At 39.1% G+C, this 16,895-nt stretch overlaps 1 protein-coding gene across 5 annotated transcripts in view; it reads right to left on the reverse strand.

Annotated features, from left to right (window-relative positions):
* Positions 1 to 3,675: 3,675 nt before the first annotated feature.
* Lpxn (leupaxin) overlaps positions 3,676 to 16,895 on the reverse strand; it is a 31,285-nt gene continuing 18,065 nt past the window's right edge. For all 5 annotated transcript variants that reach the window (XM_040746865.1, XM_040746856.1, XM_040746846.1 and 2 more), the window contains 6 exons: positions 14,234 to 14,333; positions 11,462 to 11,629; positions 10,551 to 10,724; positions 10,352 to 10,433; positions 4,748 to 4,896; positions 3,676 to 4,408 (listed from right to left, as the gene is read on the reverse strand). In XM_040746865.1, the coding sequence (XP_040602799.1) occupies positions 4,139 to 4,408; positions 4,748 to 4,896; positions 10,352 to 10,433; positions 10,551 to 10,724; positions 11,462 to 11,629; positions 14,234 to 14,263 (873 nt within the window). In that variant the 5' untranslated portion in view covers positions 14,264 to 14,333 and the 3' untranslated portion in view covers positions 3,676 to 4,138. The remainder of the gene's footprint in view (positions 4,409 to 4,747; positions 4,897 to 10,351; positions 10,434 to 10,550; positions 10,725 to 11,461; positions 11,630 to 14,233; positions 14,334 to 16,895) is intronic.

Raw genomic sequence — 16,895 nt, forward strand, 5'->3', positions numbered from 1 at the left:
TTCAATTCGATTCCATTGGTCTACCTGTCTGTTTTTGTGCCAATACCAAGCTGTTTACAGGACTATAGCTCTATAGTAGAGTTTGAAGTCAGGGATAGTGATGCCTCCAGAAGTTCCTTTATTGTACAGGGTTGTTTTGACTATTCGGGGTCTTTTGTTTTTTCATTTAAAGTTGAAGATTGTCCTTTCGAGGTCTGTGAAAAAATGTGCTGGTATTTTGATATTTTGGTATTTTGGATCTGTAGATTGCTTTTGGTAAGATTATTTTTACTATGTTGATCCTACCTATTGAAGAGCATGGGAAATCTTTCCATTTTCTGGTATCTTCTTTAATTTCTCTCTTTAAAGACTTAAAGTTCTTGTCATACGTGTCTTTCACCTGTTTAGTTAGGGTTACCCCAAGATATTTTATGTTGTTTGTGTCTATTGCAAAGGGTGATGTTTCTCTGATTTCTTTCTCATCCCCTTTATTGTAGGGATACTGATTTTTTTAGTTAATTTTGTAACCTGCCACTTTGCTGAAGGTGTTTATCAGCTGTAGGAGTTCCCTGGTAGAATTCTTTGGGTCACTTACATAGACTATCATATCATCTGCAAATAGAGAAAGTTTGACTTCTTCCTTTCCAATTTGTATCCCCTTGATCTCCTTTTGTTGTCTTATTTCTCTGATAAGAACTTCAAGTACAATATTGAAGAAATATGGAGAGAGTGGACATCCTTGTCTTGTTCCTGATTTTAGAAAGTTCCTTCTTGCACCAACTTTTTGCATCTTGGGGACAGACAGAAGCTTTTCCAGTCTTGTATTTTAGTGAGTGCCATTACTGCCCTTACTGAAGAAGTCACTTCTTATATTTATATATGTGTTTGTTTTGTTTTTGTACTTCTGGGGATTGAAGCCAGAGCCTTGAATATACTGGGCAGTTTTCTCATTTTTATTTCAACTAGATTTTTGTCTGACATTCCTAAATCAGATCTAGTTTTGGTGTTCCTTTTGTGTGATGGTGTAGGGGTTGAGGGTGGTATATGTATGTACAGGTCGTGTGTCTGTACCTGTGTATTATTTTTCGGTAATCCACTGACCACTGCTACTTCCCAGCACTGGAATTACAAATATACATCAGAATACCTGGATTTTTATATGACTTCTAGGATGAAACTCAGGTCCTCATGGTTGGGTTGCGAGCAATGAGCTATCTTCCCAGTGCATCTTAATGCTTATCTCTGCCACTCATTTCTCAAGATACCATAATTCCTACTTTCCTGTTTTGAACGTTGAAGCTTCAGGTATGTTCTGTCAAGGAACAAGCAACACCTACTTGCTTGCCTAGAAATTCTATGAAACTAAGAAGATTTTTAAAATTTTCACTTTCCAATAACATGCAGGTTTTAGGTGTGCCCATAACCTTCATAGAGCCTGTGTGGTTTCAGAACTCTTAATCCATCTAGTCTCTGTTTTGTGAAAGATCCCAGTTTGTCTTATGCCAAACTGTACAATCCATCCCCCAAGCAATATAGATACATTCATATTCACTAATTGGAACATGACCTATTCTAGTTTACTTAGGATGGCTCATTGGAGTTTTTTTTAAAAAAAAGATAGAAAATAAAAAGCACTTCTTTTCCCCATATATGTAATAAACACAGGAACACACATCTGACAGACATCACATACCATCAGAGAATCACATGTCCAAACTTGTAAGGAAAAGCAACTGTGTCTGTCAAAGCATCATCCTGGAGAACTCAGTATGTCACAGAATAGTGGGCCATGTGGGAACTCCTCCTCAACAGCAGAGCTCTGAGTCTATGATAAATTTCTCTCTGTACACATATAGCCAAAGACAAAAAAGTCCTGCCTGGGAGAAGGGTTTTATGTTTTACACACTAAAGTAGTTAAATATAACTAAGAAAAGGAGTTAGGTGGTTAGTTTAAATAATGAGCTTCTGGTATGGGAGGGTTTCTTAATAAGAATATTCACCTAAAGGTCGATTTCCTGTTGAAAGCCTGCATCTCGAGGCAGCATCTCTTCCAGAGAAAACATAAGCACCTCTATTATGAAAGGAGGACACCTTCATTCTTAACTGTATGCTTGTGAGTTCTGACATTTCTTGTATTATTAAATATTTAGATTGTAAAAGATCTCAAACAGTCAGTTCTTCAAACAAAAGCAAAAGCACTCAGCACCTGAACATTTTTTTCTTTTGTACTGAAACCTCAAGTTTACTTTGTCAAACTCCCAAGGTTTCTGTGAACACTGCCTTATTCACACCTGCTATGATGTCATCAGTGCAGACAGTGAAAAAGACACCAAGAAGCTGAAAGTGTATTGTTCATCTGCTAAGTTCAGCCAGCCAAACAGGACTGAAGACTAGATGGCTCCATGTCTCTGTGGCCTCCACATATGTTCCTATTTAATAGAGTTAACTGTCACTACTGGTTTTTAACTCTAAAAACTCCTCTTTATTGTTTTCAGAGAATTTATTAAAATCCAACATAATTATTTGTGTTTCAAAGTTATATGTACTCTGAAAAACATTCTTAAGGAGAACTTGGATAAGATTTCTCACTGAAAATCTGGTAACTATGGATTTTCTCCTTGCTTTTCCAAACACTATAGGCTTACTCACATAACAGAACATTCTCCACTAAACTTTAATCTGGGTCTAATAATTTGCATTTTTACTAGACCATGAATTCTTCCAGAGTATGGATCACTACTTGTTCACCAACAGTATCCTGCTGTCTACTAATGCACCTTCATTGTAAATGGTCATAAAATGTCAAAACTCCCTTTTTATCCATCCTCACAAATGAACCATACAGTAAATCTTGGCAAGAATCACTTAATCCATTTTAATACTCTAAAAAGAACTATTCTCATACCAGCCTTAAAATAACACATTCATTCCTAATTTTTTTGGTGGGGGATCAACTTCCGATGAAGAGAGTTTTGCCTGTAATCTCAGAATTTAGGGTTCTAAAAAACTTATGCTTTTGCTATAGTAAAATAAACATATAATTATTGTTAAGATTGTGGTAAGAAATAAAGCACACCATCCCAAATGAGTGCCTCACTTATAGACACATGCTTCTATATGCAGCCTACTTTATAAACAAACCAACAGGATCTAAGAAAGTTCGATTCCTCAGCAACCTGTAAAGTTTTCTATAAATTGACCTAAAGTGTTTTGAGAGAACAATTACTAATTGTTTGTGACTTGGCTTTCCTGTCCAACTAAAGGGCTATCACGCAATCTTTTGTAACATCTTTCCTTGGAGAAGCTATGCACAGACATTTGTCATTTGTCTCCATGAGGCAGTTTTGAGTTTGAAGGAAACACATCCTTAATTTTTCACTTGTGAAATGCATCTGTAAAGTATTTAATGCATAGCCAGATCTTTTCTGATAAAGTGAAGACAAATTTTAAAAGTTCTGTTACTTTGTAATGATTCAAAGACTTAAGTATGAAAAATAAAATGTCTAAAGGCCCAAACTAAAGAGAAGTGTTATAAACAATAGGTCTCCTCTTTTAGGTTCTTCTGATTTAAAACGGGGTGTATCTGCTGTGTACAAGGAAAGAAGAGAAAGTGTATAAATTTAGCTGCAAATAGTACCTGGTGTTCCACAGTATGGGAAGCAAAAAGTTTGTCTATCACATAAGTATGACAGTGAGTCACCAAAACCACAAGTTACTTTATTTATCACAGATGTCAGTTAAAATATACTTCCTCCTAAAACAGAAAAATGCATTGAGGGAAGGCACCAAGCTCTTAAAAGTAATATCATGACTCCTAAGAGAAAAGAGTCAGATTCTGAGGCCCACAGCTGAAGATCTAAGTGGGGCATCAGTAGAGGTAAAATGTGAGAAAGATAAAAACAGTGGTGGCATGAATTGTGTGAACATGACAAATATATCTTCAGAAGGTCTTGGTAACATGATCTAAATATAAATGCAGATACACAATTAAAAGTAAGAAGTATCTTCAAAAATAAGATTATAAGTCTAGTAACACATAGAAATTCCCTTATTTGCTCATCATTAGCCCACTGAGTGAAGGTCAGGGAAAGAAAGTGTACTCGCCCCTGCCATGGTCTCAGTTTTACAGGAATAAGAAGTAGACGTGAATCAGAGGGGACTACTGTGAAAAGAGCTTATTGAAGCAGAGTTGACAGTAGGTCTTGTTGTTCTGCTCTCTGAAGATGCCTTTTGACAGCTGTGTCAGGCAGAAAGCACACACAAAGTGCTCAGGGTGAAACTTGTGTCCCATGGCACTGATGCAGCGGCCAGTGATGGGCTGCCCACAGCCATGGCAGAGGGTCCCTCGCCGGTGATGGTAATGGAGTTCACAGAATGGACGGCCATCCAGTTCAAAGAAGGAGCCAGAAGAAAAGCTGCAGAAGCAGTCCTGAGGATTGAGTGAATACAGACAAAAGAAATACATGTCAAGAGATAATGTCACCAGATAAAACTTTCATCTTCAAGATCCTTGCCAGTTGCATGCCAGTTGTAGGATTTATCTCAGGTCCTCAACAAACAAAAGCTAGATTTACACATTTGCAAAGCAGACCAGCAAACGTCCACAGAGGGTTCTGTGTGCTATTTTTCTTTTAAAAAATAAATAAATAAAACTAACATGGATTCCTCACCTTGGACTACAAACCATCTCACTAAGTAGCAGCTAGTTCTTTCGGGGAAGAATACTCTTTGATTTTCCCTAAAAGTGAAGGTAACTGAGCATACAAACCCCACACACAAAGCACTCTGGGTGCCAGACATTGTTCATGGCTGAAAGGTAGTTTTCCAACACTGGGCGGTTGCAGCCACCACACTTAGGTGAGAACATGGCTAAGAAATCTTTTCGGCAATATGGCTTGTTGTCCTTCTCATGAAAGCCTGAAAAGATAAAATAGAAGATTTGTAGTTGTAGTCTTTGAGTACTTTAAAGCTACATTAGAAGAAGACATAAGGCCATTATTTTCACCTCTCCCAACTCTAGTAGCCCCATGTTCAAAATGGAGATAATGCAGGTGTCTGTCAGCATTGAACTTGAATCGCAGCCTAAGTACTAAGGGCTATTTCTCCTTAATACCTTGATACAAAGTGTTCCCTTGGTGTGAAGTTCTGTTCCTGGCATTGATACAACTGTGAGTCAGCTCAGATGGTCATCTTCTCAGAGGATCAACCCAGTCCTTTGCCAATTCATCTATCTTCATTGTCTTTATACCACTTACTTAATCTTAAATCATGGTTACAGTCTGCCTTGAACATTAGCCCTGAGAGAAACTAGATACCATTGGTTTTGCTGACATTATCCCAATGTTTAAAATATTTGAAAATATAACAACACTAAATAGTAATTATCTTTGATAAGTCATCCATTGCAAACTAGTCAGTGGAAAAGATAAAATTCACATCCCACCCCCAACTTAAACACATCCTAAACTTGACCTTCCCATGAGAACTAATAGGTTAACTAAGTGTGAATATCCTAACCAAAACTGTGTAAACATGAGAACCCACCCTAGGCCTCACCTGGCTAGTGGTGGTATGGAACAAAGTGTATTTAGTGTATTGTTCAAACTGCCCACTCAAAGAACATTCTAGAAATTGTGGCAGCCAGATCACAAAAGTGTAATAGGACGTCAGGGGTATGACCCAAATCCCATAGCTGCTCTTTTTGCCTTTAGTTATTGTCACTGTTTGATGTCATTGCTTCACTCAGCTATGCCTTCTTCTCTAAAAAAAAAATGAGTTTGAAAATTTAAAGGCCAATGGATCTAAGAATCCAAACTAGTAATTTTATACCTGTCCTGTGTTATTCTTCTTGCTTTACTTTTCTCTTTTTCTTTTCTGACCCATTCAAAGGTTTCTAGAGTCTGTTTAAGGAAAAGTAAATGTCAACCTCCCCTGCCCCATTTAAGGAAAAAAAAACACCCATGGGCAGGCATCTTTCTAGCTTTTGTGTAAAACAGTATTCTTTTTAACTTCAGCATGCTTCACTCACCTGAGAATTTGTTAAAATGTATATTCCTAGGTCCTTCCTGTATACCCCCACCCCTGCCCGGTTTTTATTCAGTAAGTCTGGAATAGTACTGGAGATTCTGCATTTTTAAAATGCCCCCCCAAGTGATGTAAGTTGGTATTTCTTAAGAAAGCTTCAAGGCATGCCACCTAACCTAAGTATGAACCCCATTTAGGAATCTGCAGAGCGGTTGGCCTCCAGAGTGAGACAGTAGGAGAGTAACAGCCTCCATTTCAACTTGGGTGAGTCTCAGGAGGAGAATCAAAGCAATCCACCAAACTTTCTATAATGTCCCCATACTTAGTAACCCAATACACTGGGAAAGTTTCAGCATTACTGTCCCAAAGGCTCTCTCTGGGGCCAATTACCTCAAGAGAATGAATGAGAGACACTGACAATTAAAAGTTACCACAGAGAGAGGAAGAGTGTTTTCACTCCGGTGTGACTCTTAGCCACTAGGGAAATTAAAAGCACCTGCATGGCTGGGATAATGAACAATTAAAAAGAAAGATGGGTAGCACTGAAGACATAGTCCCCTAGGAAAAATGCTAAGGACCAATGCATTTAGAAACTTGAGCCTTAAAGAGGGAGTCTCTGAACTGAAGAAGAATGCAGATGAATTTAATTTCCCAGGAGGCTCTATGGTTTAACTGTTATTATTGAAATTCTGTATATGTATATGTATCCTGGAATAAAATTCAGGATGCTATCTAATTAATGGACTGACCATACAGCAGTAGACCCATTTACAGGAAAGCCAGGAAAAAAAGAATGGAATTACAACCCAAAAGGAGGTTCTAGCTAATAAATGGGTCCATTGCCATGTGCCTCTATTAATATATGTTTTCAGTGTGATTTCATGCTTATTTCAAATCACCCAATGAATCCTGTCAGGTTAGCAGGAACCCAACTCAAGAACAATGAAACTAGATATGCTTTCCAGTCATCCTAACATATGAACATTTTTTGTATGTAACTATGGCTGTTCTTCTTATGTGCCCTTACCTGTTTCCAGGCAATTTCTACATCATAATTATCAATGGACAGTGCTGTCCACCCTATCCTTGTTGGTCTCCAATGATAAACAAAAGTACGATTCCACCAAAGTCCAACTTAGGGAGTCATTGAGTTCACTGAGTTTATACAGAGTGGGTAGCCCCAAAGAAGCCACACCACCAGGAAGTCTCTCTGAACATGGATAACAACTTCCCTACAACTGCATAGATGGAGTTTCCTCTTCCACTAACCTTACACACACTGTATGTTCTAGTACCTCTCGAGAACATGAGACCATGTACCACTAGAGCAGAATCACATTCAGCTGGCCAGGAAGTGACCCTCCTAAGCCTTTCCTATGAAGGAATACCTACAGCCAACAAGCCCAGTTAGGGTCTCATGCAAGTAGCCACCTCTGCCCAGATGGAGAGGACAGCTGTTATGCTTGGAGACAAGGCAGTGTTCATTTAATGGCTATTTATTAATTTATTCTAATTAATTCTCATATTTCTGTTGCTACTGATACAGGCAAATATAATGCATTTTAGTATGATTTGGATTTACTCAATAAAAAATGTTGCCTAACTAAAGTGCAATGTAGACATGAAAGACCTACTGATTTATTAAGTGCCTTGAACAATCTCCAATGCACAGGTAATTCACTACAAAGAACGTTGTTAGCACATTGTGTCAGCACTACTGCATTTGGCTCTATTGCACAGTAAAGTACAAGTTGGTACTGAGAAAGTAAGGAGATCTATCAATAGGAGAATTGAGTATAGGTCAAAGAAAAATTAGAGTATGTTAGCAAAAATGTGGTGTGAAACTTATAGAAATGAGACCTGAGTTCAAATTTCATCCCTTCAGCCTTCTAGTTTTACTTTAGGGCAGATTTCTCAGTCAATAAAGTGCTTGCCTTGTAAACACAAGACAAGGAACTGAGTTAGATCCCCAGATAGAACCCACCAAATAAATAAATGACAAGCAAGCAAACAAACAAACAAGTAAACCAGGCAGAGTGACACACATTTGTAATCCAGGACTGGGGAAACAGACAGTTGATATCTTGGAGCTCAACACAGACAGCCAATTCTGCTTGGCAAGTTTCAGACATTATCTCCCTTCTCTGTCTCTGTCTCTCTGTCTCTGTCTCTCTCTGTCTCTCTGTCTCTCTCTCTCTCTCTCTCTCTCTCTCTCTCTCACACACACACACACACAATGTTATATATCATTTTCCTCCAGTATTCACATGCATGTGTGATCCTAGGAAATGTAGGGACTCATCATCACTTGCATAGTAAACCTGAAGCCAGCCCAAGCTGCATGACACTCTGCTGCTCCGAAAACAAAGGAACAATAAAAAACTTCAGGACTATTTGGAAAAATAAATCCTTGCAAACTGTTAAAATGGGTCACACAGAAAAGATAAAGCAGGGCTGGTTCCATGGTTCCGAAGGCAGAGGAACTTACTGCCAAGCCTCAGGACCCATGCCCATTCATTGGGAACCATGTGGCAGAAGGAGAGAAGTGGCTTGCACTCTCTGTCTTCTGACCTCCACATGTACATCATGGCATGCTCACATTCACAGACAAAATAAAAATGCAATAAAAACTTGGGAGGTATAAAACATGAAAATAAAATCTTAATGAAAACCTCTCAATTATGGAAGCTGAATGTAGTCTTAAGAATTATGAGTGCAAACAGTTCCCACTGTATATTAAATATAATTGCTATCGCATTCCATGTTAAGGCAACTCAAAGGCAGTGACAGAATAAAAACATGAAAGGAATTATCTAGATTATGAAAGAATCACAAACAAAAGGAGCAAGGGGAAGAGATGCCATTATGCAATATCAGTAAAAGGGGTTTTGGTGGCTGTTGTTTTGTTTGTTTATTTTTTATGATGTACATTACAGGAGTGGCCTCTAACTTGGGAACTAAAGCTGAAAGGGATATCCACCTTCACTGCTGGGATCCTCAACATGAGATCTCCCAGTATCTGAATGCAAAATAGTCCTCAGGTTTAGACAGGACCAGCTCAAAGTCTGAAAAGCCATTGGAAGGTCTGATGCCTACCCTCTCACAAAACACAGACTATTTGAAACTATTTATTAGACACTCTGAGTGCTTCAGCACACATAAGAAATGAGTCAAGTTTTCCACTGGTGGGGGGCAGTGAATTAAGGAAAGCTGGCAATTTGTCAGCTTCTCCTCTATTGACGCTCTCCCACCTGGTTAAATTCAGTGGGTCGCAAAAATCAAACAAAAAAACAGCAGCAACAAAACGTCATCTGTGTGGAAAGGTTACTTGACAGGAGGAGGAGGGGATGTAAAACAAGGCAGATGGGAGATTAGAGAGGGAATTGTAGTTATCAGGATGCACATTACATGATTGTGAAGTTATAAAAATACACTCATAGAAAGAAGAAAAGAGAAAACAGGATCTGAAGAGAAAGGTAGTAGCAGCAGATGCTAGGGGGACTTTGGGGAGAAGGACCAGAATGAATGCTACTTAGCAGGAAGAAAGCATTTCAGGTTGGAGCAGGAAGGTTGACCTCTCTTGCCAGATCACCAATAAAATAAAATGGAGCAGACTTATTAGCACGTGCAGCTGACTGTTTTGATAAGGATTTCATGGTTCTATCAGGTAAATTTGCAGTAAGTATAGTGAAAATTAAACTAAAGGAAAGCAATCCAAATTTTAATTCCAAGGAAAACATTAATTCATAACATTGTGGGAGGAAGTGCTATGTGTGTTTTTACATTTGTATGAGTATAAGCATGCATATACCATGATTCATGCATAGAGGTCATGGCAACGTCTGGTGGCAGTCCTATCTTTCCATGTTTAAGGCAGTCTCTTCTGTTTGCATTGTGTACATTAGGCTAGCTGGCCTGAAGGCTTCTGAGGATTCTCCTGTCTCTGCTTCACATCTCTGGCAGTAACACTGGTGTCACAGATTTGTGCCACCAGGCTTAGCTTTTAATAAGAGTCCAGGGATTCAAACTCAGGTCTTTTCATATTTGTGCAGCAAGCGTTTCACCTACCAAGCCATCTCCTGAGGCCACAATCTGTCTTTTAAATGACGAATTTTCACTTCTTTAACAAAAATCAATTTAAAAGTAGTAATGTTAGAGAAAGGGAGAGAGATGACATTTAGGCATGAAATAGGCTTGTAAGTGGCAGTATTGAGAGTAGAGACCCAGCAAAGACCCATCCCCAGGAGCAGTGTTGAGAGCAGACACCCACCAGAGACCCCTTCCCAGGAGCAGTGCTGCTGGCCTTCCCGTCTCTCACCCTGGGGTTGGTTGTAGTCTCCCCTCTTACCTTCTGCACCAAACACCCCTCCACAGTGAGAGCAGAAGAAGTGCTCTGGGTGCCATGTCTGGTTCATTGCTGTCAGCACTTTCTGGAAACAGGACACATGGAGGGGTATCAGAAGGCTTTAGAGTTATAAAACATGCCCAGTGCTCTTAACAAGTGATCAGACACTTCAGGAAGGCTGGCAGGATGGGGAGTTACTCACATCCATGATGGGAGCAGCACAGTAGGCACAGCGTGGAGAGAACAGGTGGTGGTAGTCATTGGAACAGTAGGCCAAGCCATTCCGTTCAAAGAAGGGACTGGAGCCAATCTCCTCCTTGCAGTGAGTGCAAACGAAGTGCTCTGGGTGCCAGGATTGCCCCAGAGCATGGATCACCTGGAGATATCACAGAGGCTGACACATCAGTGCACCACTAGAGGGCACTCTGCATTCCATGTAGACAACACCTTCTGAGTTATACAATAACAAAGCCCAAACCTAGGTTACACTAAGGCCATCAGAGACCACGCTTAAAGGATAGTAAAAGGAACATGCTATCCTGGCTAAGAAGCCAAGCAGAGTTTATGCTCTCAACCTCCCAGAGCCCAGTTGGAAAGCCCTATGCTGTGGATTTGGTGACAATGAGACAGAGCAAGTCTCAGTATCTCTGTTTAAAGTTACATTTAGCTGGAATTGAAATGAATAAATTCAAGTCCAGAAATGTCTGAAGAGAGCGAGCAGTGAAAAAGGTCACCTCAGTAGTAACAGCAAAAAAAGTGATTAGGAATTCAAACTCAGAAGCTAGACAGTCCTGGATTCAAATGTTCTCTTTGCTTCTTTCTTACCACACCTTGGTTGTGCCGGCCAATGTCTCTGAGCTCTTGATTAACTTATTTTTGCAAAAGGCATTATAATAAAATCTCCTTAAAAGATTTATTCAACTACTAAATGCAGGAATACTCACAGAGCACTTAGCTCAGGATCCAGAATGCTATAAGCAGTCAGTGGTTAACAATTACTAAAATATCTTAGAATACAAAGAGAAAGAGCCATTTTTGGGCACGCACACACACACACACACACACACACACACACACACACAATGACTGGACCAACATCCTAGATCATCCCACCTTCCCAGCAATTGGCTTCTGGCAGGAAGCACAGTGGCCCTTGGGCACTGTGGCAATCCCAAGATCTTGCAGTTCCTGTTCCAAACCCCCAAGCATAGAGTCCAATGATGCCTTGTGGTCCGGCTTGTCTGCTAAGTTCTTCCTGTTGGCATCTTCTGTCAATGAAACCTTGGACAAGGAAAGAACCATAAACAGAAATCAGCCTGTGGCACCTTTATTCATTTTGGCATTTGCTATGCAACCTATCCCTTCATCTCTGACAGTTGATCTTGTCATTCCCTAACCTTCCTACAAGGAACTGGAGCCACCCAACATGAACATAAGTAAAAACACTTATTTCCATTTCATTTTAAACTCCTTGAGCAAAAATGAAATCTGCTCATTTGTCATTTATTTGTAAATATTCTGTCTGCCCAAAATAATCGAGTGTATGAAGACTATACTCTTTGTAGCTCTTACAGTGACCCCAGATGAAAATTAGTCATATCCTCTTTATATTCATTTATTAATTGCCAAGCACCTAATTTGTCACAGACAGTATTCTAGGAACTTGTTATGAAGTAGTATAAAGCACACCAAGTTTCCTGCCTCGGGGAATTTTCATTCTATGAGTGGCAGGCAATCAACAAATGCTGCATGTCAGATAAAGAAAAGTTGTGTGTTACATAAGAGATAGTTGTGATGGAGGGTGGTATGGTGAGTAGGGACTGATTTAGAAGAAAATGCCTCTGAAGAAGCAATACTTGAACATATGAACTCAAGGATCCAAGAATAATGGCATTAGTGAAACGGTCATTCCAAAAGAGAAAGAATGTTCAAGGTATGAAACCATTTGACACAGTGGAAGAAAAGTTAAAAGATCAACAGAGCCAAAACAAAAGCACTAAGACTGAACATACAGGAGAGTGTGGGGAGAAAAGCAAAAGTCACCTAGGATCTTCATGGCAAAAGTTTGATTTGCATACTAAGGTGATAAATGTGACTGAAAGGTGACAAATCAGAGAATGAGGGAAGCAGATTACAAGACTCTGTAATGATTTGTATAATGTTTAAAACCAGTGTTAAGTGAGATTGGATTTATCAAAGACAGACCCAAACTTATTATTATAAATCACTCAAGTCATTTTTACACAGACACACAGCCTAATTTTTTCCCTCATCATTCCATGTCCTCTCCTTCATGGGCTGTTGCTACCATCTACCTACCTAATGTTTATCTGGTCAGGTAGATACAGTGGTTCTCCACTGCCTACCCATCAAATTATTTTATCATCAAGTATATATTCACAGCCTCACACCCATTACCCTCACTTTGTCTTTCCCATCTCATTTTCTATTTCACAGTCAAAGCCTTCTTATTGAAGCAGGCAGGTTCCCAACATTCTCCTGCTAACATCTGCCTTCAGGTCTCTAGTTATTCAACCTTCACTGCCTATTATACTCTCACCTATTATGCTCATTTCCCTTCAAAAAATTGATCCTCAGATTTCTTTCCTCCCCTTTGCATAATGGAAGTTAGTGTTTGAGAGGTATCTGTCCAAAGGATTAATGTCAAGAGGTACCAAAGCAGTTACTAATTTTACATTTGAAAATAACTAAGTAAAAATATGACAACATATTCTCCCATCTATGCCTATTTGCTTGCATATTCCAAAATACTTCTGGACACATACGTAAAGCACAGTATATTCTGATGACCTGCAGGGGGCAGAATGAGACAATCCAGGACAAATGATATGGAAATTGTTTACTGTAAACATTTTTGTACTTTTGATTTTGTGCAATGTATATGTATCTAAGTTTTAAAAAATACACTTTAAGTTAAGATTTAAATACACCAAGACACACCTTAACAACACAGCATAAATTTCCTAATATGATTGCCTTTCTAGCATCATCAAGTATGCAGCACAAGTCAATTTACTCAACTTTAGTGTAGATGTTAGCTAATTATAGAATATTAGCCATCAGAGAATCTTGTTTTGTCCCTCCAACAACTGTGTGTTACTTGCTCACTGTACCATACACATTTTAACAGTCTGCCTTAAGCATATCATACTGATTTCATAGCTATGCATCTTAACTTCCAACCAGATTTTAAAAGGTTGGATTCTCTGTATTAAGAATTCTAGATCTATGCCCTTGATAAATGCTTAAGACTCCTAATCTGGTTGCTGCTCTCTGCCAGGACCTGTGAGTTTGCCATTTTCACTCTACAGACAAGAAAAAAAAGAGCAAATTTTATCTCAGTATGGTCTCAGAACTCATGCTTCCTACTTTGGCCTCCCTTGCTCGGTGTCTCAGCCTGCTCACTGGCCTCTGTCCTGCTCAGGCTTGTGTCCTTAATAGACCTTCTGTATCATCATGCCTTCAGTGCAGCCTTTGCCCTCAGGGATCTCTCCAACTCTTATCATCATGTGTCCAGACCTCTCCTATTCTTCAGTGTCTATCCCAAACCCCACCATCACAACTGCTCTGATAAAATCCGCTTAACCTATAAAATCCCTAGAGTTTGTTCCAGTCATTTTGGAAAATCACAAGTCTTTATTCTAAAATCATTGCAGGTTTTATGACTAGCTATATCAAGAACACCCCCAATCTCCTTTAGATCAAGGCCTATATCATGCTATCTTTCACATCCAAATGAGTTCTTCCACTGACTTAAATGTAACCTAGGAAAATGACCACCTTAGAATTCCCCAACATGGGATGAAGGACTGACCATGACCAATCTAACTTGGTGCCTCTCTGGATCCTCCATACTGCACTCACCTTAGCCTGCATTTCACTCAGGTGGGCCATGAGTTCATCCAGCTGAGCAGCTGCTGAGGTTTTAGGAGGTGGTACTGATTCTTTTGGCTCTTGGACCTCACTTAAGACAGAAGAAAATGGTTATACTAACACATTAAACTCAAATAAATATTAAGTCACACATAAAGTATCAGAGGATACAATTTTACCAATCAACTTATAATAAGAATCTAAAAACCAGAGACACTGAGTATTTTAAAAATAGCTGCCATTCTAAATTTTTGAGTAAGACCTCTCTGCATTATGTTTCTTCTTGGCCACCTAAATGGATGATAGATAGATAGATAGATAGATAGATAGATAGATAGATAGATAGATAGACCGATAGATACATGGTAGCCTATTTGTCCTCGAGTGTATGAATTCTCCAATTACTACAGTTCAAGAAACCTTCGAACAGAGCTTTAAAGTCATAGCTTATATTTTAAGAGAAATTTTAAAAATTTTAAGTCATACACAGTAAAAAGTTTTAAAGGTAACTAAGGAACCTGAATAAACATTCCTCAAAAAATGACTAACAGTCATCAGATATACAAAAAGATGCTCCACCTCATTAATTACCAGGAAAATGCAAGCCAATATTATTATGAGATACTACATTATACCAATCATAGCATGAGATAAATTCTGGCAAAGGTATAGCGAAATGAAAGCAATGTAAACTTCCAGTGTTCTGCAGGTTGGTGTAGTCACCGTGAGAAACAATATGAAGGCTTTTAAAAATAATGAAAAATAGAACTACCATATGACCCAGAAACCCCTCTTCTGTGTTCCCATGTTCCTTACAGTATTATTTACATACCCAAGAGATCTTGATATTTGATTCAACATAGATAAGCCTAAAGGACACTGTACAAAATGAAATAAGGTAGGGGCCAGAGATATGGCTCAGAGGTTAAAAGCACTGACTGCTCTTCCAGGGGTCCTGAGTTCAATTCCCAGCAGCCACATGATGGCTCACAACCATCTACAATTCAATCTGGTACCCTCTTCCGGCATGTAGGCAGAACACTGTATATGTAATAAATAAATAAATCTTAAAAAATGAAAGAAGGTAAAAAAAGTAAAACATTGCATGACTGTACTTGTATGCTTATATGTATAATATAAAAAGATTGAATATATAGAAATGTAAAATAAAACAATGGTTCCTAGGAGTCAGAATGTGGACAAGAAATGAAATAAAAGCCAGAGGATCCAAAGTAGCAGATATTGTGAATATTTGAGATTACTACTGTTATAATTTTTTAAAAAGCAGTTCAAGAGAGAAAAATGCCATGCAACAGAGTTCAAGCAGAGGGTTTTTTTTATTAAGACAAAAAGATCATAAAAAGTTGAAAAGGGAAGGGGGAGCCTGGTCTCTGGGGAAAGGAGCAGTGGGAAAGAGGAATGAGAGGCAGAGCGGGGGAACAGACAGAGGGACAGGAAGAGAGAGAGAAAGATGGGAGGCGGGCAGGGCCCCTTTGAAAGGAACATATTGAATAGGCACAGGAGTTAGTCTTAGTGGCAGCAACTGAGGGTGTATCTTGTCAGAACTCCAAAGGCAGGCCAGTACAAATGCCTAAACACTAACAGCTACTAAATTTAAAATTTTTGTTCATTTGATTCATTATATCAGCTTAAGCACATTAGTAATAGCCTCAGAATCACCAATAATTCATTGCTGTTGCATTTAAGGAAAGAAATCAATGAAGTGCTTCTCATTAGTGCCATTGGATCGAGAGTGAGCCTACATTTGAATTATCTACTTTGCTCTCCTTGTGTCTTCCATCATTTCTAATGAAGTACTTCCGTTGTATATTTCTTGAACATGACAAAAAGTACTGCATGAGTAAAGGATGAGGAATACTTTACAAAATGTTTAACAGAGTTTTACAAGGGATTAAGTCACCATCTCAAACTGACCAAAACTCACCCAGATAATAAAAAAAAACATTATCAAGCAATATCCATATGTTTCATTCAACATTTATAGTGGATATTCATTTTATAAGGGCTGCTATCAGCCTTTGTTCTGTCTTTAGCAAATGACTACCATAGCGTGCCTAGATACACGGGGGAGGGCATAGGCCCTACTCCAAAGGATATGACAGACATCAAAGATCCCCCATGGAAGGCCTCACCCTCCCTGGGGAACAGAAAAGGGATAGGATAGGGGGTTAGTTGGGGGCAGGGGAGGAGGGAAGGGAGAGAGAACTGAGATTCTCATGTAAAACAAGTTTGTTTCTAATTTAAATAAAAAATAGAGAAAAAAAGAAAATACCATAATGAAACCCACTAACTTTGTATGCTGTGGTGGTTTGAAGGAGAAATGTTCCCCATTTGAACTGGGTCCCTACTTGGTGACGCTGTTGGAAGAGACTTTAGGGAGGTTCAGCCTAGCTGAAGAAATTACCACACTAAGAGCAGGCTGTGAGAGCTTATTGCCTTGCTCTCCAGTTGGCTCGCTCTGCTTTGTGTCTGTGGTTGAGTTGTGATCTCCCAGCTTCCTCCTCTTGCCACTATGCTTGCTGCCTACTGCCATGCCTCACTGTCATGATAGACTTTTATCCTCCCAGAACTGTAAGCCCAAATGAATTCTTTCTTCCATGATTAGCCTTGGTTATAGTATGTTATCATAGCA

Source organism: Mesocricetus auratus, unplaced genomic scaffold, assembly GCF_017639785.1.
Source record: "Mesocricetus auratus isolate SY011 unplaced genomic scaffold, BCM_Maur_2.0 Super-Scaffold_4256, whole genome shotgun sequence".
Classification (NCBI taxonomy): Eukaryota; Metazoa; Chordata; class Mammalia; order Rodentia; family Cricetidae; genus Mesocricetus; species Mesocricetus auratus.